Source organism: Giraffa tippelskirchi, chromosome 5, assembly GCF_054371585.1.
Source record: "Giraffa tippelskirchi isolate mGirTip1 chromosome 5, T2T-mGirTip1v1.2.pri, whole genome shotgun sequence".
Lineage (NCBI taxonomy): Eukaryota > Metazoa > Chordata > Mammalia > Artiodactyla > Giraffidae > Giraffa > Giraffa tippelskirchi.
This window is the reverse complement of record NC_137279.1, coordinates 174789017-174814030: the sequence shown is the minus strand read 5'-3', so window position 1 is coordinate 174814030 and position 25014 is coordinate 174789017. Positions and strand designations below refer to the sequence as shown.

Genomic DNA, 25014 nt, shown 5'->3' with positions numbered 1-25014 from the left:
AAAAACAGCTTCTATAGTTTACCAACTTCTTAGAGCAATGACCAATGACCAACTCAAGACTCAAGCAGTGCTGCCCTGTTTAAGAGCACCAAGTCCCAAGGCCACTATCATTGAAATGAGCCCTAATATGCTGAACAAAGAACTCAGCTCACTTTTATCACAAGCTGTTACTCCTATAAACAAATCTCTGTACGTTTTTTAAACAAATGTGCCATATCTTTCTCTCTTAAAAACAAAAAGTACATATATAATGCAGAAAAACACTTATGTTGCTCCAGAAGAACCCACAGTCTTACATCTTCCAACTTCTCACACTCTCTGCTCTCTGAGAAGTCTCCATTCCGGTCATCCTTCAGAGTCTTCAGGAACTCGCTCTTCCTGTCAGTAGTTCGGCGGGTCAACTTGGTCAGACGAGAGGAGCTGATCTCAATTGGAGGAGTGGTGCTGGCGGGGCTCTGGGCAAACACCACAAATAGGTTGGTATCTGGCAGTAAACTTAAGTACTGGGATTCTCTAGGCCACTTCTACATGGTACTGCTTTCCTGAATCTGGCAGTCTGTTTATTATTGTCTTTTACCAAAAATAAACTATCCTTTTCATTTAAACAGAGTTCAGTTCTGCAGAGTTTTTACAGTTAAAACCAGATGGTTTAAACAGCACCTCTCTGATCTTTCTCCAGAGGCAAGCATAATGGCAGTCTATCACAGGCCAGACCCCACCCAGCTACTGCCTATCTTTGGATGCTAATGGGAATTACCAGTAAAGAAATGACTCTGAGCTAAGAATAGCTACAAAGGAAATGAAGTTAGAGCTATACATACCACACCACTTGTCTCAGTTTAAGTAAATAGGGAACGGCAACTTCAGAAAAAAAGGCTGCTTTCCTTTATCCTCACTCACCTCTTTGGGAGAGCTTAAAACTATACCACCAGCCAGTACTACTGGTTTGGTAACAGAGATTGGACTGGTAAAAGCAGACTCTCGGCTAGAGGAAAGGGGTACTGATTTGTGTTCCATTCTGTTAGCTTTCCACGCACTGGCCTACATAAGAAGAAAGAACAATCAGTCAGAACAGCACACAGACAGAAGCTCAGCTTGTAAGATCACAAAGCAAAGAGTGAAAAGTTATGTGGGAATATTATAGCTCACCTGTCTCAACACATTTGGGAGGTATACAACCTTGAAGGGAAAAGGTAGATAGGAATCAGAAAAGCCATGGGGTATTAACAGGTATAGAGATCTCTAGTCCAATAGGCCTGGGAGATGCTAGGCTGCATATAGTTCCACAACAGGTTTTACAGTGCTATTTCACAAAGCATTTTCATATATGTGAATTTAGAGGCAGATATAATATACAGCATTTTCTAAACTCATTGGTGGTTTAGTTGCTAAGTCGTGTCCGACTCTTGCGATCCCATGGACTGTAGCCTGCCAGGCTCCTCTGTCCATGGGATTTTCCAGGCAAGAATACTGGAGTGGGTTGCCATTTCCTTCTCCAGGGGATCTTCCCAACCCAGGAATCGAACCCAGGTCTTTACCGACTGAGCTATGAGGGAAGCCCATTTTAATGGTGTGTTGTATGTTAACCTTTGATGTTATCCTGACAAACCTCCACCTCACAAAGCACATCAGAAAAAATGTTGTTTTCTGGGAATTCTGATGGCAGCTAGGAATTCTGATGGCAGGAGGCTAGTTACAGGGCAGCGTGGGCAATATAAATGGCTAGATGATCCTGGTTTACTCCATAAGCTCTTCCCTTGCTCCGCCTGTGGGGTCTGGGCCCATTCTGTCACTCTGGCCCGGCCCCAACTCAAATGGCAACATAGTGTAGCTAGGATACTCATTTTCCCCTGAGTCAAACAGCCCATCTGAGGCACATCACTGAAGTGAGGCTGAAGAAAGTAAAAAAGCCTGTTTTTCCAAAATGAAACAATTAGGACCAAAAGACCTCTAGGACAAAAGAAGGGTCTGAGTGAAAAGAGCTTCATCCTTGTTATTAAAGAAGATACTACAGGCTTTAGGAAACGTAACAGAGTTATCTACCATATACCAGATACTTGTTGTAGTTTATTTAATCCTTAACCCAATCAGATATAATTATGATGTTGAATTTTTACCGAGAATTATACTGACATTGTGTGTCAGCTGCTCAGTCGTGTCTGACTCTTCGCGACCCCATGGACTGTATCCCACCAGACTTCTCTGTCCACGGGATTCTCCAGGCAAGAATACTGAAGTGGGTTGCTATTCCCTTATCCAGGGATCTTCCTGATCCAGGGATTGAACCTGGATCTCCTACGTTGAGGACGGATTCTTTACCGTCTGAGCCACCAGGGAAGCCCATACTGACATTAAGAAAGTTATGTAATTTGTCCAAGGTTACTTAACTGGTATGTAATACTGTTTTCCACAGTGCCTCCAAAAACAACATGCAAGCCAATAAAAGAAAGAGGCAATGACCCAACTAGAATGGAAATTAATTTTTTTTCTTTCACTGAAGAAAATCTAAAGATGGCTGCTTATTCAGGCCAAATATCAAAGACACAGTTTCCCAGAGTTGTACAGTCACCCGATACCTTGTCTCTGTTAATATTGTACATTATCCATACTTCAATCAATCAGTAAAATAAAGGAAGGGAAAAAAATCCATTATAATGAATCACATATCAACCATTTTCTTTTTAAAATATCTTCTCCTTCCCTCCAAACCAACCTCAACTCTCCGCCTCAAACAATCATGCCTTTTCCTACTGGACAGAAGTCAGAAGTCACTAGACCCAAACTCTCCCCAATTCCCTTCTTTGCATCTCAAGTTCCTTTAATAACTCCAACCTCCCTTTCTATCATTCTACATGTTTGTTCTCATTCCTTTGTGAATTTATCAATTATTTCTCCTTTGTATCTTTAACCTCCTTTCTATTAAGTTGAAGCTGGGGGGGGGGAGAGATCTATTTTCCCTTTTACTACCATCCTTTTATTGCCAAACTTTTCTGCACAGGTCAGTATCTGGTTTCACTTGCTCATTATTACTATTTAATTCCCTGTAACACACACTTCTATCCCCATTTTAATAAAACAGCTCTTTCAATGAGTAAGCAAAAATTTTGTCTTCATATTACATTCAAAAGCCAGCTTTATTGTAGAAATGAGAGATTGCACTTTACCTATCTTTTCTGAACTCTTTTCCCTTTTTTGGGCTTCCTTGGTGGCTCAGATGGTGAAGAGTCTACCTGCAGTGCGGGAGACCTGGGTTTGATCCCTGGGTTGGGAAGATCCCCTGGAGAAGGAAATGGCTACCCACTCTAGTATTTCCTTTCTCAATTCCCTGATCCTTCATTCTCTTCTCACCTCATAATTCCTTTCAGTCTTTTCAGTGGGTGTAGGCATACTCAGTAGTTGCCAACTGCAATCTGTTCCCAGGTGAACTTAATTAGAAAAACAAGTTATTTGTAATTGTCTAATCATTTAAGTTGTTAAAATCATGTAGCTGACAATGTGACCCCTAAACTCTCCCCTGAGTTTTTATAAAGACCTTCATCACTTTAGTCTTCAAGTCCCACCATTTCCTAACTACCTGCCATCCATACTTAACCACTTGTCTTTTTCCAAACATGGCATGTTTTGCCCCCCCCCCGTTTTTTTGGGTAACACACAGTTCCTCTGCCTGCAATGCCTCACCTACTTGCTCCCTAACAAACGCCTACTGTTTTAAAACTAGTTTGTTGACTACTTAGGACCTGCCAATACTATATTCCAAGTACTTAGAATGGCACGAAGTCTGACTCCAAAACCAGAATTCTCATCTTCCTCTTTCTTTTTTATCCTTCATCAAGATGGGAAGTATTCTGGGGCAGTATAAACAGCCCTAACTGAAGTCAGACAAATCTAGTTGAAGAATCCTGACTCCACAATTTTTTTTACGATTTGAAATAGCTCAACTGGAATTCCACCACCTCCACTAGCTTTGTTCATAGCGATGCTTCCTAAGGCCCACTTGACTTTGCATTCCAGGATGTCTTAGGTGAGTGATCATACCATCATGGTTATCTGGGTCATGAAGATCTTTTTTGTACAGTTCTTCTGTGTATTCTTGCCACCTCTTCTTAATATCTTCTGCTTCTGTTAGGTCCATACCATTTCTGTCCTTTATTGAGCCCATCTTTGCATGAAATGTTCCCTTGGTATCTCTAATTTTCTTGAAGAGATCTCTAGTCTTTCCCATCCTATTGTTTTCCTCTATTTCTTTGCACTGATCACTGAGGAAGGCTTTCTTATCTCTCCTTGCTATTCTTTGGAACTCTGTATTCAACCTCACATTACATAACTTTCTACATCCTAGGATTAAAGTAAATATTTTATGTAAAAGGCCTAGTGAATGTCCTCGAACATAGTAAGGTGTCAACAAATGGTAGTTCTTCCTTTCTTTGTCACTTCAAAACCTAATTCAAATATGACCTTGTCTGTAAAGACTCATGAGGACCCTCTCCAGGAAGGCAGTACAATTATTTTTTATATTTGTCTCTTCACTATATCTCAAAATAAACCCTTTGAGATTATTTTTGTGCCTCTAGTGACATACAGCTTTTAAATACACAGATACTTAATGTTTAATAACTGTTAAACACATAGAGAAAATGAATGAATGGATACATCCACATCTGCCTATTAGTCATCTTCTCTCCCCCTAGTATCCTACATTCAAGAGTCCCAGAACCACTCACATCAACTTTATCCTGAAAACTCTGTGTTCTTTCTTCTCTAACTTCAGTGAAATGGTTCCAGTTATCCCAGTTTCCGGGGGAAGAATGCTCAGTGTCCTGTTTTCTTCCTCTAATTTGCTTCTGTGTGCCATCACCACCCCTCTTCTCTGTTCACTTGCATTACATTTCTGTTCAGGCTTTACTACCTTTTGCAAAGGCAGTTAACAGCAGACTTTACACTGGTTTTCCTATCTTCATCTTTTCTCAACTCAATTCTCCACAACAGGGCTAAAATGATCTTAAGCTGTGTGTTATGACTTTACTCCTTGTCACGTTTTCTCCCACAGAAGATTTGAGACCCCTGAGGCTATGACATTGTCTCACTTATTTTTTTATTCTTCTTCTACAGTCTAACATAATGTTTGCAGATATTCCCAATGAAGTAGCACTTATGAAAAACCCTTAAAAGACAGGCACTACTACTTTCATTTTATATGATGAAGTTGAGGTTCAGAACATTAGAAACTTGTTCAAGGTCGTATTATAAAGAAGGAGTTAAGTGTCATCTGCCTACTCGAAAGTCCTGCTGTTAATTTTCATGCTAGGTTCTTTCTTTATAGGAGTTGCTCTCTTGACTGAATTCACGTTCTTTCCCTTCTGTATCAAAGGAAATAAATATTCTAAACCCCTTTTAAAAATAACTCCACTTGTCAATCAGTGTATTCTTCTTGGGTCATGTTCCTTTAATGACCTTTCAAGTAAATTTAAAGTTGTCCCCACAGGCTTCTTCCTACAGATTTTCTTCATCCTTTCACTTAACTTTTCTAGCACCTCTATTGTTTCCTTTGACTGTCAAGTTTCAAACGTGCCACTACCTTCATTTCCAACCCCCCATAACTACAGAATCCTCTGAAATCTTGTTTTACAGCCTTACACTACTCTCAACTCAGAGTCACCAAAACTTTTCTAACTGCTAAGGTCGAAACCCCCTTTTTTCAGTTATTGCCCTTGTCAGCAGCAACTGACAAATGCTGACAACCCTGGCTGGTATCTTAAACTCACCCTCGCAGATTTGTGATCGCATACCATTTTTTCTATGTCTGAGTACAATTTCTTAATCCTATTAACTATGTTGTTATTTTCCTAATATTTATTAAATAATAAGTATTTCCCCGAGTCTTATTTCCCTATTCTTTACTTTTCTTCTGTCCTCTTTCCCTTGGTGATCTTCTCTACCCTGAGAAGCTTCATTATCACTAGGATAATGGCCATCAATCAGTTCTGATATATTAGAATGGTTCATTCATTATCCCTCAAATGTGCCCACTGTTTTCTATTTTCAAGACATTTTACTTAACCACCTCTTCTAATCTGTAGTACTTTCCAGACTTTTTCCTGTATCTTGACTATCCTCTAAAAATCCGTTCAAATTACACTTTTTCAGTAAAATTTCCCTCGATGGTTATAGTCTAAGCTGATCGTGCTCCTCTGAACAATGTAAATAGTGTTTTAATTTAGTTTTTCCAAATCTGTTTAAGATTTGTTTCTAGGATTTGTTATTTTATTTCGTATACAATCATATGACCTTATACTGTTGTATCTTGTTATCCCAACTAGACTTTCAGCTCATGGAGCCTCAGGACCAATGATGTACTTCTTTGTGTTGCTCTTAAGCACAAAACAAGTATTTTGAGTCTCAGTCGTGTCCGACTTTGTGACTCCCTATGGACTGTATCACTAGGCTCCTCTGTCCATGTCATTTCCCAGGCAAGAATACTGGAGGGGATTGCCATTTCCTCCTCCAAGGGATCTTCCGGACCCAAGGATTGAACCCACGTCTCCTGCACTGGCAGACAGATTCTTTACCACTGAGCCACCAGGGAAGCCTAAACAAGTGTTGGTGCACAAAGAAAAGTGAATTAATGCTCACTAGTATTTTCTCTCAATAACACAGTAAACTTTGTTTCCTTACAGTGGCTAGAATTTATTCAAGCAATTATTGTGTGCTTTTCTGAGAATGCTAGGGATACAAACATGAAAAAGACCTGAAGCCCTTAAGGAGATTACACCAAGAAACAGATGTAGTGAATATCATGATTAGAGACAGAGTGCTATTCAATCAGCTACAAGGCTTAATTAGATCTTTAGATGTACGTGATAGAAAAGGATTCACAGAGAGGATGACATAAACATGAAGGAAAATCTCCTAGGTAAGAGAAAGAATGGGCAGTAAAATATAAAAGACAGATTGGGCTTAGGCTATATAGAATTATACATGCCAGTGCTAAGGAGTCTGGACATTGTATTATAACATCAGTGGTTGCTAAGCTATGACCCATGGGCCAAAACTGGCTTGAGGCCTATTTTTATATGACCCATAAGCTAATAATGTTTTTTGGGTGGTTTTTTTTTCATCTTTAAAGGGATGGAAAAAAAAGAGTATGTTACCAAAAGGTCATATGTCATTATGTGAACAACAAAGCCTAAAGCATGAATTATCTGGCCCTTTACAGATAAAGTTTAGCCTGCCAGGCTTCTCTGTCCATGGAATTCGCCAGGCAAAAATACTAGAGTGGGTTGCTATTCTCTTCTCCAGGGTATCTTCTCCACCAAGGGAACAAACCTGGGTCTCCTGCATAGCAGGCAGATTCTTTACGTCTGCCACCAGGGGAGCCCCAAGTTATCCAACCCCTGCTATACTGATGGTATGGGATCACTAAAGGGACTTAATGGGAAAGGATGTGATATATTCAGACTGCTTTAGGATAACCATTCTGACAGTTCAGTGGAAGATAAATACAGAGAGATGAGGCAATAGAAGGGTACACTGAATTAATAAATGTGAGATGACAAAGATGTAGGATATCATAGAGGAAAAAATTGACAGAGACTTTGTAACTGCTTGGTATAGGGGAATGAGTGAGGAAGAGGAAGGAAGCAGCAGCCATGGTATTCAGCTGACTGAAAGATAAATGTTGATATTATTAATGAAAACAGCAAATCAAGAGAAGCAGGTTTATAAGATGAAGCTAGAGTATGAGAGGCCTACTAAACATGTAGTTGGCAGCAGTAGAGAGTTTGGAGACAGAGTAAAATACTATACATATAAGTTAATGGTACCAAATGAATATCTGGTGAGTGACTCAACAGGAAAAAACACATTTACTAAATTCTTATTTATTCTCCCACCTCTGCTGTATAAGGTTCTGAAACTGATTCTAAATCATACCTTGGATGGAGGTGGTACAGGCTTAGGAACCAGGTTCTTATAGACACTTGGAACCATGGTTGACGATTTGTTTCCATTTGCATGGTGAGATCCTGGTGAGGTGAATGCAGCAGAGAAGGCAGCAGCAGGATCTTCTTTGGAAACTTTTTTGATGACTAGCATTTTGGAGGGTTGCTTGGCACTAGGTGGGTTTTCTGTGAAACACAACAGTGGAGAGCAAAAGAATGTCAAACCTTTTGGTTAACACACAGCATAGTTCAAATGAAGACCTCACTTTCAACGAAGAGCTAAGAGTTGTGACTAAGTGACAAACATTTCCTGGTGTGCACTTCATAGATATTCTCAAAAGTGACACTACTCAGGAACCGTAAGAAAAAAGGCAGTATGTCAAACATTTGATTCTAAATTCATACTCAACCAAAAAGCCCGAAGATGTCAGCAATCTTTCAGGCGTATAACATGTCTCACGTGTGGTGTGATCACTTAGGCATATACCAAACAAGAATATATCCAAGGGTAGCAACTCCTGTCAGCATGAGAATAGAGAGAGTAGAGAAAACTGGAAAAAGGAGTCTGCTATGGACCTTCTGATGAGGCGAACTGGAGCAAAGCTATTCATTAACAAAGGGGAAGTGGTACAGCAACTGCCCTTAATCCTGCAACTCAGAATCCAAACCCAGTATTTAGATACACTAAAGTCTTCCTAATAAGATGCCTGGCTACTGAATAATACAGGAACTAGCGGAGTACAATTTGTAAATGCCAAACATCCCAATGCCACAGGATCAGGTTTGGTTTGAAATATACTGATTTGTCTAATAACTTTTTATAAAGCTAGTTATTCCCAACATATACATATAAATGTGTGTATTTATAGGTTTCCCCCTACCCACACAACAATCATTATTCATAATTGCCAAAAACAAAGACATCACCACCACAGTCAGCAAACAGAATGTGGCTGAACAAAATGTTCTCTAGGATGTGGTATTATATAGCCTATCAAAGAATACTTTAGAATCCATTTTGCTTAAAATCTGCTTTCAAATGCAGGGTTCTACAAGCTCTCAATTGTCTTTATTCTGACTCCACCATCTTTTCATCCCAGTGGTATTGGGGGGGGGGCGGGGACGGAGGCAGAGTAACAGTTAATAGGTGTTAGTTACCATATGCAAATGGATGAGATGAGAAACCAGAGATAAAGAAACAAACAAAAAAAGAAATAAAGAAAATTTTCTCCCCTCCCTGCTAAGATAAATTTAAAGTTTTGCCTTTAAAATGGCAAATCTACCTACCCCACACTCCAGAAGGGGTCCCAATAGGTCTGCATGGCTGATTCTGTTTGCCAGCTTCTGGATTCAAAGAAGGCTAGGAAAAAAGGGTATATTAATAGTTGATACAGAAAGCTAATCATTTCAGCACTTTTTGCAAAGTAGCCTTCACCATGGAGCCTATCAAATAACTATTTATCAGCAGCACTTATTTAACACTATATTCAGAATTAACAAACAAACAGATGATCTTGAAATGCCAATCAATAGGTCTTATATTAATCTCAGGCTCTTGTGGCTTTCATTTCCTTTAATATAAGAGGATTAAAAATTAAAAAAAAACACACACTGTGCAAATTCTCATCTTTCTATAGGACATATATCCCAACTAAGGATAAAGCTGAATGAACAAGAAAGCAGATCACTTTTCTCAGATTTAAAGAGCACAGTCTGGTCAGTGAAATGTGTAATATCCATAGCATTTTTAATAAGACTGCTTTAGGGCAGAGGCACATCATGTGCTAGGGACTGTGCTAGGAATTTACAAAGGCAAGTAAGAAGAATCCTTATCTCCACAAGGGACACAGTCTTCCTACAAAGATAAACTTGCAGCCAAAAGTACAATAAAAGGTTATAGGTGCTATGATAAACATTCACATTAGGGAAGGAGTACTAAGGAAGGAATAGTCAATTCTACTAGAAAGAGAAGTTCTATCAGAAAAAGTTTCATTAGAGGAGTCCTTAATGATGAACTCCAAGGCTGGAAAATGGGTGATTCCAGGAACAGAATGCTCAATGAACACCAAGGCATGAAAAACACGAAAAAGAATCAAATATCAGAGATCTGCACACAGTTCAACATCAGTGCTAGGGAATGAGAGGACCTTTCTTTGGGGAAAGAGATGTCTGGCAAAATAGGAAAGTGGCAGATTGTGGAACAGTTTTTAAGGCAGGTTGAATCTTATTCAATCTTACTGGGGGCAGGAGGAGAAGGGGACGACAGAGGATGAGATGGTTGGATGGCATCACCAACTCTATGGACATGGGTTTGGGTAGACTCCAGGAGTTGGTGATGGACAGAGAGGCCTGGCATGCTGCAATTCATGGGGTCACAAAGAGTAGGACATGACTGAGCGACTGAACTGAACTGAATCTTATTCTTTAGGGATGGGGATCCATCTCTCATGAAGAGTTAACATGATCCTATCATTAGTTTACAAGTCTGGTAGCAGCTTAAGGATGTATTTCATGGCTTTTAAGTATCAACTAGGAGACTATTAGGAGATCAATTTCATAGTCCAGAAAACTATGAAGGTGACACGAGTAGAGGAAGAGGTGACAGGAAGGATCAAGAAGTGTTAAGAGGAACAGACTCAATAATGAACTGTATAGGGAGTTTGAGGATGACATTGGTGTTCAAACCTCAACTTTACAATCTGGTACAGAGTAGGAAAATGGCCTTTGAGTACAAATGACCATGAGACGTTAAACAAACAAACAAGAGAGACAGATGCTCAGACTTGACCACAGAGTCTCTGAATCAAAATCTCCAGGAGTGGGGCCCCAGCAGGTATGTTATTTTCAGTCTGTCAAGAGGAGACAGACTAGCATAAAACAAGCACAGACACAATCTGAACTATTAACTCAGTATACAAATGGACAGATCTGTGACAGAAAAGGGGCAGGTAAATACACTCTTCTGGGTGGCATAGTATGGGCAGAAGGAATTTACATAGAAAAAGGCTGTATATTCTTATTTGTTTTAAATAGGCCTGTATTCTTCATATTCTATCTAGGGGTCTTGGAAACACTGACCTATTTAGTTGGTATCTTTGATCCCTTTCTACTAATTTTTTAAAATAGTAAAATATAACAGACCCAGAAGACTGCATAAAACAAGTGGGCAAAAAGTTCTTGTAATCACCACTCAGTTTAATAGAACATCATCAGCCAAACTAGAAACATTTTATAGGCCTCGTTAAATAGAAAACAAAACCAAAAAACACTTCTTCCCTCTCTAAATATTTGTCTCCAAAAAACATCTCTTAATCTCTAAGTTATCTGAAAAATATCTTGTATCTCTGCTTTTCCTATAAATTGGTAGTCGGTTCTAGAGGCTATAGGATCCTCTTGCCCGTTTTTATTTTGGCAACTACTTGCTGGTTTTTTCTCCTTAGGAGACACCTAATGTCTGGCTGTGCTTCTGTTTTTGAGATGTTTGCAGACACTGATGCTCATAACCTGAAACTATTAACTCACTATAAGCTGCAATACAATGATCTAATTTTATCAACCTTTCTTTATAAGCTAGTATATATACTTCCACAATTCAGTGGTAGAATTCATATGGAAAAGATAGAATACATGCTTGTTTCTAGGGTGGGGTATCATTGTGAACTTACAGCTTTAATCATATTTAATGTTATTTAAGGGCTTCCCTGGTGGCTCAGTGGTAAAGAATCCGCCTGCCAATGCAGGAGATGTGGGTTTGATCCCTGGGTCCGGAAGATCCCCTGGAGAAGGAAATGGCAACCCACTCCAGTATCCTTGCCTGGGAAATCCCACGGACAGGGAAGTCTGGCAGGCTACAGTACATGGGGTTGCAAAAAGAGTTGGATATGACTTAGTGACTAAACAACAATGTAAATTAAACACTTGAAATTATTACCCTTAATTGATGCACGAAACATCCCATGTTTGGCCAGTGGGAACTTCTTCAGTTTGGCTTCTGAATCCTTTTAATACAAGCCTAGCTGTCTTTATTTCTTTGCCATGTAGTATAACAAAACATTCCAAGCTTATCGTATAAATATCCTGTCCAGAAATGGCATTTCAAGACCACGATTTGGGCACTAGGGACATTGTTATGGTACTGGTCATTGTGTTCAGTACTTTTTAGTGGACAGAGCCTGGAAATGCACAAACATGTGCATATACACACATTTTGAAAGATGAAATACCTCATGGCTTAGTGATATTTCCAATTCAAATTGAGGGCCTTGGGCTTTTTACTAAACATCTTCTATTTTCTATCTGTATTTCCTTTCTTATACCTCTGATTTTCAAGGACACAAAATACAGAATATGACATTCAGTTACTTTATCCCATATTACAATAATCTCAGATAACAATATCAACATCAATAATATGATTAATAAAATGTTCTTACACACTGTTTGTGACCTTTATAAATGAAGGTAAGTGTGACAGACTATAAAATGCTTGGCTCACATTTCTTTGAGTATCCAGTTGATTCACTGACTTGGGTTATAAAGCTTTGTTGTCAAAGTGTATCTCATTTTTTTCTAAGTCACTTATTCTTTATGTCTCAATATACAAAGGATGATTGGTCTGGCTGTCCTTTCAATTTGTAGTTTCAAGTCTTACTGTATTTCATGAAATTATTCTTGAATTACACTTTTTAGCACTTACGTTTTTCATTGTTATTCTTTTTTTTTGAAGGGAGAGCTTTTGGATTTTTTTTTTGTCAAATTACTGCATCTTTTTCAATTTTAAATTTCAATCTATTTGTTTCAGCTTCATTTAAAGTTTCCTTTATCTTTTAATTCTTGGAAAACACTACTGTTTATTGTCTTGTGCTCCTTCTTGTTTAGTCTTCATTTTTCTGAACTCTTTTATTGTTTCTTTCCCAAGTTCTAGCACTGTGAATTTTTCTGGTTATGTTCTTCTTTTACCATTTACTCAAATTTTAAAATAGCAGGTTATGGTTCCTATCTTTATTGTGCACATCTTGCATGTGTACTTCGCACTGTCTATAGAAATGTTATTCTGTTCTTTATTATCTTGATCCTTTCATGTTGTTCCATTTTTATGTGATCAATTTTTGTGAATGTGGATCAAGATAGCTTTCCAATATTGCTCTTTATAGCTCTCTCTTCTGTTGTTTTCATGGAGTGCTCAAAAGGACTACGGCATACTTTCTTTGATATCCTAACTCACCACCCCCTCCCCATGCCTTTTATATGAACCTTTCCTTCTCTTTGTCTCTACTGTCTGTCTCTGCAGCTCAGTCTGGATTCTATTTCCAACAGTTTTGTTCTCAGTGAGGGGCTTTGTTTCGGAAGGGAGCACTGGCTAGTTATGATTAAAAGGGATAAAACTCTGTGCTGGTTATCATTTTATTGCCTCTTGGTTCCAGTCATCCTTTCTGCTTGCTCTATGTAAATTTATCTGGGCACTTAAAAAAACTCCCTTTGTTAATTTGCTGGCATGGTAATTTTGTCAGTAGACAGCAAGGAGACTTTTACTCCTTGTTCCTGTGTGCTTCCTCAGCAGACTCCTGCAGCACCCTGCTCCTGCTCTAAGCCAGGTTCTAAAGTGCAAGTGAGTGCTGACTCCAGTGGTTTTATAGCATTGACATCTCCTATGAACAGCTTTATGAGGTACTCTAACAGGCATCTTTCCAGTGTGTTCCCTAAAGAAGCAGCTTACCAACTGCTCTGCCATTCAGTGAACCACAGCTAAGCCCTTCCACCAAGGTCTCTATCTCAATCTTGGGAGTGGTGATGGGGCAACACAGCACTCTTGGGCACTCCATCTTAGCCCTAGGGTTAGTGGCAGCTCCTTGTATCTGCTAATTCGATACAGAATTCCTTAGAATTCTATATATTTTTAAAACATATTTATTTATTTGCCTGCATTAGGTCTTAGCTGTGGCATGTAGGATCTTCACTGCATCATGCCAGATCTTTTGTTGCCTGCCATGCATGGACTTTAGTTGCAGAGTGTAGGCTGTCTAGTTGTGGCACTCAGGCTTAGGCTTAGTTGTTCTGCAGCATGTGGGATCTTAGTTCCCCAATCAGGGAACGAATTTGCATCCCCTGCACTGCACTGCAAAGCAGACTTGTGACCACTGGACCACTAGGGAAATCCCAGAACTCTGTATTCTTTATATTATTTAGAGTTCTCTTTATTTCTTACTAGCCAATCACTCATTACCCCATCTTGTTCTTTATATTAACTTTCTTTCTTCAAATTACTCAAAGATTTCTCTCTCCTAATTGATCCACTTAGACCCTTCAAACCTTATCCCAAAACACCTCTGTATTTACTAGTTTTGGGGATATGGAAAACCACTCCTAATTTCTAGCTGCTGTTCTCAAATGTTCTCTAAGCTTTCCAGAACAATTCCTGGCTCTTATGAAAATCCTGGGGTTGTTCGATGCCCTATTATTTCCTTCAGTTTTTCCTGCACAAATGCTAATACCTAATTATCACTCAAGTTTTATAGCTTTTAGTGATTTGCCCCTATGCTGTGATACCTCACCTTATTTTGTTGTAGATGACGTCCATGTAGTTTCTGGCTCTTCAATCCTGTAATTTCAGACTTAAAAGTAATACAAAGAATTCCTATACATCATGCATTTAGAGTCTCATGTCTCCTGCTTGGCAGGCAGATTTTTTACTAATGACATACCTGGGAAGGCTGTTCTGGAATGTCATATAGATGGAATCATGCAGTATGTACTCTATTGTGTAAAGCTTCACTGAGATTTGTCATGTTTTAACCAGTCATTCTTTTTTTTATTACTGAATAAGTAGTCCATTAAGAACCCATCTGCTAGTGCAGGAGACACAAGAGATTGGGTTGGGAAGATCCCTTGGAGCAGGAAATGGCAACCCACTGCAGTATTCTTGCCTGAAAAATTCTATGGACACAGGACCTTGGCAGTCTACAGTCCATGGGGTTGCAAAGAGCACAGCCCAGTATTAAGTAGTCCATTACATGATTACACCACAATTTTTCTATTCCTGTTTCTACATTTAAATTGTTTGCTGGGAATTCTCTGGAAGTCTGGTGGTTAAGACTCCATGCTTTCACTACTGAGGGCCTGGGTTCAATCCCTGGGTGGGGAATTAAGATCCTTACAGGTCACGTGGCATGGTCACCAAAAAAAAAAGAAGTTTCCAGTTCTGCATTATGAAAAAAATTACAATAAATGTACACAGACTTCCATTTCTCTTTAGTAAATACACAGAAGTGCAAGTACTAGGTCATCAGATTTATGTTTAGTTTTATAAGAAACTGCCAGATATTTCTTTTCCCACCTACATGAGAGCTCCAAGTACTCAAAAATGTCACCAAATTTAGTGCTTCCAGACTTTTAAATATTAGCCAGTCTGGAGGGTGTACAGCAATATCTCATAGTGGTCTTAATTTAAATTTCCACACTTCCTTTATGACTAATGACACTGACCATTTTTTCATGTGCCTATTGGCCATTCATATATCTTCCTTGTGAATCATTTGTTCAAATCTTGTTTATATTTTTAAAATGCTGATTTGTAGGAGTTACTCATATTATGGGCACAGGCCCCTTTTCAAATCTATGTTCTGCAAATATTTTCTCTGAGTCTGTGAGATAAGCAGAAGTCCTAAGTTTTGATGAAGCCCAATTTATCAATGTTTTCCTTTATGGTTACTGCTTTCTAGGTCCAAAGAAATTTTTTTTTTTTAAATCCCCTATGTGAGACAGATATTCTCCTAAGTTTTCTTCACTTCAGGCCTTACCACAGGTCTATAATCCGTCTCAAATTCATTTTTTGTATGCTAGGTGATAGGAGCAGAGAAGATATATATCCATACCTGTGTGTGTGTGTGTGTGTGTGTGTTAGTTGCTCAGTTGTGTCCAACTCTTTGCGACCCCATGGACTGTAGCTCCCCAGGCTCCTCTGTTCATGAAATTCTCCAGGCAAGAATACTGGAGTGGGTTGCCATTCCCTTTCTCCAGGGGATCTTCCCTACCCAGGGATCAAACCCGGGTCTCCTGCATTGCAGGCAGATTCTTTACCAACTGAGTCAGCAGGGAAGCCCCATCTATACCTAAGAGAAAGTATAGGTATAGATGGGGAAGCCATCAGGGAAGCTACCCTGGTAAAGAATCCGCCTACAATGCAGGAGACCCCAGTTTGATTCCTGGGTTGGGAAGGTCCCCTGGAGAAGGGATAGGCTACCCACTCCAGTATTCTTGGATTTCCCTAGTAGCTTGGACGGTAAAGAATCCACCTACAATGTGGGAGACCTGGGTTTGATGTCTGGGTAGGGAAGATCCCCTGGAGAAGGGCATGGCAACTCAATCCAGTATTCTTGCCTAGAGAATCCCATGGACAGAGGAGCCTGGCAGGCTACAGTCCACGGGATCTCAAAGAGTCAGATACGACTAAGCGACTAAGCACACACACACACGCAGCATCTATACCTATATACAGATAGATACACAGTTTCAGAACAATTTGTTAAAAACATTTCTTTCTCCACTGACTGGCTTGCTTTGGTACCTCTGCTGAAAATCAGAGGAACATATTAATGAAGGTTTATTTCTGGGCTCTCTATTCTGCCCTACTATCAATCTATATTCACAATAATGTCATATTATCTTGATTACTGTCACATTATACAAAGTCTTCATGTTAGCGAGTATAAATCCTCCGACTACTCTTTTTCAAGATTGTTTTAGATATTTTGGGTCTTTTTATTTCAATATAAGAAAGCACGCTTGCTGGGATTGTACAGTCCATAGAACTGATGTCCTATGTTGAATCTTCCAATTCAAAGCCTTCCATTCAAAATGTATCTCTTATTTAGATCTTTAATTTCCCTTGGCAATATTCTGTGGTTCAGTATTAATGTCTCTCACATCTTCTGTTAAATTTATTCCTAAGCAGTTTCAAAGGTTTTTTGCAATTTTGTAAAAAGCCCTCTGTATATATATAAGCTGTTGAGTTCTGATCTGTGGATTCAATCAACTGCAGATCATATACTGCAACTGCAGTATATACTACTGAAAAAATCTCCGTACAAGTGGACATGCAAGCTCGAATTCATGAACATCATGTTGTTCAAGGGTCAACTGTATATAAAAATACAACTGACAAAAAAAAATGCTGTAGCCTAAAACTTTGTTAATTCTTTAGAGTCCTTTAGGATTTATTGAAGCTATCATGTCACTCTTGAATAGAAACTTTTCTTTCTTTCTGTTAATTTATATGCATTTTATTTCTTTCTCTTGCCTTACTGCACTTGCTAGGATCTCCAGTACAATGCTAAATATAAGTAGTGAGAGTACACATGCTAATACTGCTCCTGACATTAAAGGGAGCTCTGCTTTTACTGGAGAATTTGGTAAGACTCAAACCTATGGCTACACTGTTGTACCTTCTCAGAATCCCTTCTTGCGACAAATTTCTTACTCTCAGATTCCACACACATTAAAGCCTAAATCCTGCAAGACTACCCTCACACCTGGCTCCTTCTTCTTCAAGGAACAGTGTACCATGCATCATCGATTCATTCTCTTATCCTTGGAAAGTAGTATCAAACTGTTAGGAACAAAGCTCTCACCCACATTTACTAACAGCTACCGTTTAAAAACATGTGCCAGACTTTTCTGGCAGTCCAGTGGTTAAGAGACATTATTACTACAGGGGGCGCAGGTTAGATCCCTGGTTTGGGAACTAGGATCCTGCATGCTGTACAGCATGGCCATTTAAAAAAAAGAAAAGAAATTTCATTCTTTCTTGATATACCCCATTCTTTTTCAACTAATCACTTCTTAATCCCCCTTATTGCTATTCCACATACCTCCTCCCTGAATATATTACTTTCCTTGGATGATTCTGTCCATTCATAAAGTTCAACTACCACCTCTGTTTCCAAAGGCATACCTCTAATTTACCTCACCCATCTCTTTGGTAGTAAGACCTCTTTATCTTCTACCCTCCAATTCTGCTCCTCCTGTTTTTTCTTTTCAAACCAATTACTTATTATTCACTAATTCCCTTTGAATAGAAGTCTTATTTTTTTATTTTAATTTTTGTAGAAATCTTATTTTTCACTCTTTCTTCTCTAGTTACAATGCCATGGTTTTGGATACATTCATATATGGAGTTGGTACAAAAGTAACTGTGATTTTGCACTGCTGAACTGTGCTGTTTTGATAATGGAACATATTCTTAAATAAATGTGGTAATGTTATATACATTATTTTAATGTGCATATCTCTCTATGGTTTTTTGCTAATGAGTTATTACTTGCTTTTTATGTTTATTTTAGACTACAGAAATGTGAAATGATGTTAGACAAAAAGCAAATATGAGTGATTTTCTTATTCGAGTTCAAAATGGGTCGTAAAGCAGTGGAGACAACTCGCAACATTAACAACGCATTTGGCCCAGGAACTGCTAACGAACATATAGTGCAGTGGTTGTTCAAGAAGTTTTGTAAAGGAGATGAGAACCTTGAAGATGAGGCGTATAGTGGCCAGCTGTAGTGGAAGTTGACAACGACCAATTGAGAGCAGTCATCGAAGCTGCTGCTCCTACACGAGAAGTTGCTGAAGAACTCAACACTGACCATTCTACAGTCATTCAGCATTTAAAACAAATTGGAAAGGTGAAAAAACTCAGTAAGTGTGTGCCTCATGAGCTGACTGTAAATTAAAAAAACTGCTTTGAAGTGTCATCTTCTTTTATTCTACACAAGGAAAATGAACAATTTCTTGATCAGATTGTGATGTGTGACAAAAAGTGGATTTTATAGTGTAACTGGCAATGACCAGCTCAGTGGTTGGCCTGAGAAGCAGCTCCAAAGCACCTCCCAAAGCCAAAGTTACACCAAAAAAAAAAGAGGTTATGGTCACTGTTTGGTGGTCCACTGCTGGTCGGATCCATTACAGCTTTCTGAACCCCAGCGAAACCACTGCATCTGAAAAGTATGCCCAGCAAATCACTGAGATGCACCGAAAACTGCAACACCTGTGGCAAGCATTGGTCAACAGAAAAGGCCCAATTCTGCATGGCGATGCCCGACCACACATCGCACAACCAATGCTTCAAAAACTGAACGAATTGGTGTATGAAATTTGACCTCATCCACCATATTCACCCGCTCTCTTGCCAACCAACTAACACTTCCTTCAAGCATCTTGACAACTTTTTGCAAGGAAAATGCTTTCCACAACTAGCGGGAGGCAGAAAATACTTTCCAAGAGTCCGTCAAATCCCAAAGCATGGATTTTTATGCTATAGGAATAAACAAACTTACTTCTCATTGACAAAAATGTGTTCACTGTAATGGTTCCTATTTTGGTTAACAAAGATGTTTGAGCCTGGTTATAATGATTTAAAATTCAGCCTGAAACCACAATTACTTTTGCACCAACCTAACAGTAAAAAAACATACATGATGGGAAAAACACTGAAATAAAAACGGTGATTACCTTTAGGGGAAAGAGGAGAATATGGTTAGGGAAGCTTTAACTGTACCTATAATATCTTCCCTCATTTGTAAAAGAATGGTCTGGAGCATACTGGGCAAAATGCCAGTTTTCACAAAGCTAGGTTATGAGTGTACTAGACCATTTTCCCCATACTTTAATGTACACTTAGAATATGCCATAACAATGTAAACACAAAATAAACCTGCCCTTATTGACCTTGTTCAGGTATGATATGACTTAGTAGGTGAAGATAACACTGCCTTAAACATTTCTTTCCGATGTCAATTCATTTCTCACTGGAAAAGCCACAGAACAGATAATAGACCTTATCAAACTATGCCAATCAGTAGTATAGTACCATTTTAAAAGGTACTCTAAGTAACTTCCACCTTACCCCACACCAATTCTCATTTCTCATTATCTTTTTTTTAAACTAAAGCACACAAGAAACTTAAACTACTAAGAGATCTTGTTTTCCATGTGCTCAGCTGACTGTGGTCATAATATGTATTTTAGATAAACATTCAGCTACAATAGAAATTATAACTACAGTTGGTTCATTTAATTGTGTGAAAATTACAAAACGAAATCCATTTTATAATAGGAATACCATTCAACTTTTTTTGTTGTTGCTGCTGGTTTGATGAGTATTTCATCAAGTTCTCAAAGTGTGATGAGCAAGAGAGATTTTGTTTCCTAATCACTACCACTGGTCTTGTTTGAATTTGCTTATTTATTGAATAAATAAAGTTATAATTTAGTGTAGTCATTTTGGACTATTGAGTACTTAAGACATTCTGGTCAAAAACTTAATGTATTGATGTATTATAGACTTTTCCATGAATAAAGTTTTAAAGGATGGGCACCTTGAGATAGGAATATCAATAAGTAACATTTAAATTAAGAGCCCCCAGATCATTTGCTAGACTTAGGATGGAGGGGCTGAATGCCTAAATTTTACTCTTTAGTTGGCTGATAACATGAAATGGGTGTCATAAAAATGACTAGCTTATCTAATGTGCTACTTAAAAATAACGAGCTGCACCAATAGGATTTTGCTACTCGTCACAGGTAGATTCTGGGCACTTGGAATGTGTTATCTATATTAAGATGTAGTACAATTATAAAACACACCAAGAATTTTGCAGACCTAGTATAACAAAGAATGTAAATTATCTTGGTAATTTGAAGATAATGACGACAGGTTAAAATAATAATAATTTGGATATATTTGGTTAAACAAAATACATTATTAAATTTTTTAAGGTGCACAAAAACTACTTTTGGCTTAGAGGTCAAAAGGCATATAATTCAACACACAGTAGCATATATAGGCAACAGTTAAAATATTCCTAACTGCGTGTTTCTAAACTTACCACAACTGTTTATATAAGCAAGCAAAATCAGAGGAAAAAAATCCCTCTTATGATAGTTGGAGAAAGACAATTTAACAGTTTTCCATAAATATTTGAATATTGAATCTTATAAAACTTAAAGAAAACTCAGGATTTCTTTCAAGTTCCAAAGGCGTAAAGATGAAAAAATATTAAGATTTGCTAAAAATTATACAGGAATTTTGGTCATCTTTATACTAATCAACTCCTTCCTAAAAACAATAAAAGTCTAAATGTAGGACTCCCTTTTATGTATTTCCTCAAATGTTCTCATTATTAACAGGGTTTAATATATAAGAATCATTTTAGATTTTAATTGCAGAACTAAACCTTTATACTTACAAAGTCTTCCTCTTCAAACTGCAACTTTTCCACCTTATCTTCTTTCTTCTCTTCCCTAATATCTGTAGGTGGCTTTTCCTGAAAGGCACAGCCTTTCCGGGAGTGGAAGCTGCCATTCCAATGGCGATGGTTTCCTGTGCCACCCCCACTACGCTGGCTCATGCCATCATGACCTCGTGAAGAGCCATGCCAACCAGATAGGTTCCCTGTGATTCCAGCATATGCTCCCTTAGAGACACCAGAGTCCACAGAATCATGGCGGAACAGGGAGGGCTGGTGCCAAGAATCTGAAAAAGTAAGGAAAAGTAACACATTAGCATGTTTGCTTTCTGGAAATTAAGAAACAAGTGGGCCATATGCTTCCTGATCTAATTTACGGTATTGCCAAAGCCCGTCAGAGGACCTTTTAAATAAAAAATTAAGTCCACACACACAAAAAATCACAAGATACATCCTTTTAATGTAACTTCTGTATGAGTTCTTCAACTGAATAAATGACTTAAGAGAACCTAACAATGTTAGAAAGCCAATATAGCTGAGTAATGACTACTGGAGGATCTAATTGAGTATTATGTTTACAAAAGATCATTATTCCAAGGTAATGGACATGTACCCTCAGCCTGGGCTTCCTCTGAGTAGCTTAAATAGTCATGGAAGTTGGGTATGTCTTACCTCCTGTCGTTCGAAGAGGTCCATTGTTGAAAAAGCCATCAGAGGAATTATGTCTACGACGGCTTACTCCAAATCTACCATCTCCTCGGGGTAGGTGCTCTCCGTGTTTTTCGAAAGTCGCTGTAGGTGACTAAGATGATAATAAAGAATAGAGAAGCAAACAGATAAGTACGTATCAATCTCTTTCATTATCTTCAGTTTTGCGTCAGGCTTCTAGAAAACAAGTGATATTGGTGGCAGAAATCTCTACTTTGAGCACATGGGACATAGTTAAGAGCTATAGTTCTCTGTCCCTGGGTTGGAAAGATGCCCTGGGGAACAGCAACCCATTCCAGTATTCTGGCCTGGAGAATTCCATGGACTGTATAGTCTGTAGGGTTGCAAAGAGTCAGACACGACTGAGAGACTTTCACTTTCTTTCAGTGGGTTACAAAGATTTCTCCTTTCTTCTGAAAGTTTAATGGGTTTTAGTTCTTCAATTTAGGTTATAATCTACTTCAAGTTAATTTTTATGTATGATATAAAGTCAAGGTTGAGGCTCTCCCTCCTATTCCCCGATAAATATCCAGTCCTAAAGCCACTTGTTAAAAAGCGTTATCACTTCTGCATTGAATTACCTTGGTACTTTAGTCAAAAATCAACTGACTAAATACACAGGACTATTTTTGAATTTTCTCTTCTATTCTATCACTTCACATGTCTATCTTTATGCTAATACTGCACAAATTTGCTTACTGAAGCCTTAATGGAAATATTTATTAATAAATTGTATTTCCTAATTCTTTTTACCAAGTTCATGTCACTAAATCAATTGTTCTTTGCAGGTATAAGATCTGCCTACTTTTAAACACTTTCCTAGATCCCATACCTAATCCCTCAGGCCCACCACCTCCAACCCTTGAGGCGGATTATGTCAATTATGAGATGGCTGGGAATTTCACAAGCACAATTCAAACTGAAGTTCAGAGCAAAGGGTTGTGGGTCTAGACAGACCAGGAACATCTTCCCCAAAATTCATGTTTAAAAAAAAATTTTTTCTGAGACTACCTATCAACTTTGTCCCTCCTCTATCAGGTGGCAAAATGGCAAGTATTTTTAATTTTATTAGCTTCCCGAAGGTTTCCTTTATCAAGAATATATTCCATTTGTCTTTATCCTTAATGCAAACATTTTCTCCAAAATCAGTAAGCAGACCATTGTCTCTGAAATAGAATTTCTAGGATTTAATCTGAGAGTCATGTAGTAGTCAATCAATTACTGTCTTCAATCAATTACTGTCTATCCTTTTTCCTTGTCAACTACTACTTTAGACATATGTGCATTCATCCTGAAGATCCATTTCCCCCAAACCAAAGTGTTCTGCAGCTAACATAGAAGTCTTAAGTGTGCCACACGATGAGAAAAGCTTAACATGTAATGAAACAAACAGGACACTTGGGTACACACTGACTTGAAATGCCTAAGTATTTATACCATATTTATATCCTAAAAGTAAGATAAAAGAAAGAAAATTTTATGAAAACATATCTAAAATTCTCAGACAAGACCGAATATACACACAAAAAAACTAGACAGTAAGACGAGACAAGATGCAAAGAATTGGTATTCAGATAGTTACTAGAATGGAGAACAGTACCTTAGCTGACTGTGGTGTTGAGAAATTTAGCCAAGCAGGAACAAAGTCATGCTGCGCCATTTAGGTCCAGTGTCTCTTTTCAACAAGGTGAGGCATCCAACCTCATGGCCAGGATCTGAACATCAGAAAATTGAAATCATTTATTCTTGGAAGAACCTGGTATCAAGTAAAGGAGTCTGTGATTACTTTAAGGTCCCCCTTTTACAGAAAGACTTGCTCTCTGAGCCTTTCTAGAGTACTCATCTGGCCTCATACATCAGAGAACTTCTAAACAAAAACAATAGTCTGTGAATATATAACCATGAATATGCAACACAAATAGAGAAAGTGGAACATAGCCCTGAAGGTTATATGACAGAAGCTAATGAATTCTTGGGTTACAGCAGAAGAACCTTAAGAATAAACAACTACTCATAACTATAGATATATGCTATGCCAGGTATATGCTAAGTTGCTTCAAACACTGCTGACACTTTGTGACCCCATGAACTACAGCCCGCCAGGTTCCTCTGTCCATGGAATTCTCCAGGCAAGAATACTGGAGTGGGTTGCCATTTCCTTCTCCAGGGGATCTTCCTGACCCAGGGATCAAACCCATGGTCTCTTATGTCTCCCTGCACTGGCAGGCAGGTTCTTTACCACCAGCACCACCTAGGAAGCCCCAAACTATAGATACTTATAAAAAAAGATTAATCTGCTTCAGGTAACTTCAGGCAAAAGCAGTAGAAAAAAATCTTCCTAGAGAAGGAAGTTATAACCTCTCAAGAGTTTTTCTATTTAGTTCACATTAACTTCTCCTAATTAGTATCAATTTTCCTGAGAGATCCGTTGGTGTCTTCAAACCACCTCACTGATAAGTCTCCAGAATACATCAGAAAATAGTAGGTATTTTCCACGATACATATACATACACAGTATTATTCCAAAGTTAGACACAGGATACTTACCCCAGAGTATAACCTCTGTGGTCCTGCTTCCTGAACTTCTGGAGTTGCCAGCTGGATTTCCACGAGGTTCTCTTGTTAAAAGGGTACTTAGTCAGGCTGGCCAGAAGAATGCCTTACGATGAAGCAAAAAGAATCCAGGCTCTGTGTGGATCAATCTCTCAGTCCCCTCAATTGCTCATCTTAAAACTATCTAGTTCCTGACACGTTTCCCAAAGGGGAAGGGGAAAGGGGAAGGGGGAGGGGAACATAAAAAGTATTTGTTACATTTAAAAAATGGGGGGAAGGGGAAAGAGCTATATCAATGTTCACCTCATTCAACTTCCTTGAGTGATGGCACTATGATGTTGCTTAAATAGATAATACATGGACATTTGCACAGTGAATGCAAATACTGTTCATAACAAGGTCATAGCTTAGAAAGACAGAATGACTTCTGTTTGGTCAAATAATGTCATTGAAGTGATAGATCAAAAATAAAACATTGACGAGCTATAAAAGATCTTCTGAGTAGTCAACTCTAGTAGCAAAACATCCACATTATAAAGTCCTTAATTTACAAATCTCATTATTCTTACACAGCTGCT

General features: G+C 38.5%; 1 protein-coding gene across 8 annotated transcripts in view; it reads right to left on the bottom strand.

The window, feature by feature from the left end:
* The window catches only part of GPBP1L1 (GC-rich promoter binding protein 1 like 1), a 29531-nt gene extending 4524 nt beyond the window's left edge, over window positions 1-25007 (bottom strand). The window contains exons 1-10 of one of the 8 annotated variants that reach the window (XM_081488618.1): window positions 24740-25007; window positions 24431-24542; window positions 23484-23598; window positions 21848-21977; window positions 21176-21462; window positions 9225-9297; window positions 7930-8123; window positions 1150-1179; window positions 901-1041; window positions 297-455 (exon numbers count right to left, since the gene is read on the bottom strand). In XM_081488618.1, coding sequence (XP_081344744.1) covers window positions 297-455; window positions 901-1041; window positions 1150-1179; window positions 7930-8123; window positions 9225-9297; window positions 21176-21462; window positions 21848-21977; window positions 23484-23543 — 1074 coding nt within the window. In that variant the 5' untranslated portion in view covers window positions 23544-23598; window positions 24431-24542; window positions 24740-25007. Of the gene's footprint in view, window positions 1-296; window positions 456-900; window positions 1042-1149; window positions 1180-7929; window positions 8124-9224; window positions 9298-21175; window positions 21463-21847; window positions 21978-23483; window positions 23640-24430 lie in introns of all 8 variants that reach the window. The other 7 variants (XM_081488617.1, XM_081488616.1, XM_081488621.1 and 4 more) reach the window with 7 other exon arrangements.
* Window positions 25008-25014: the final 7 nt, after the last annotated feature.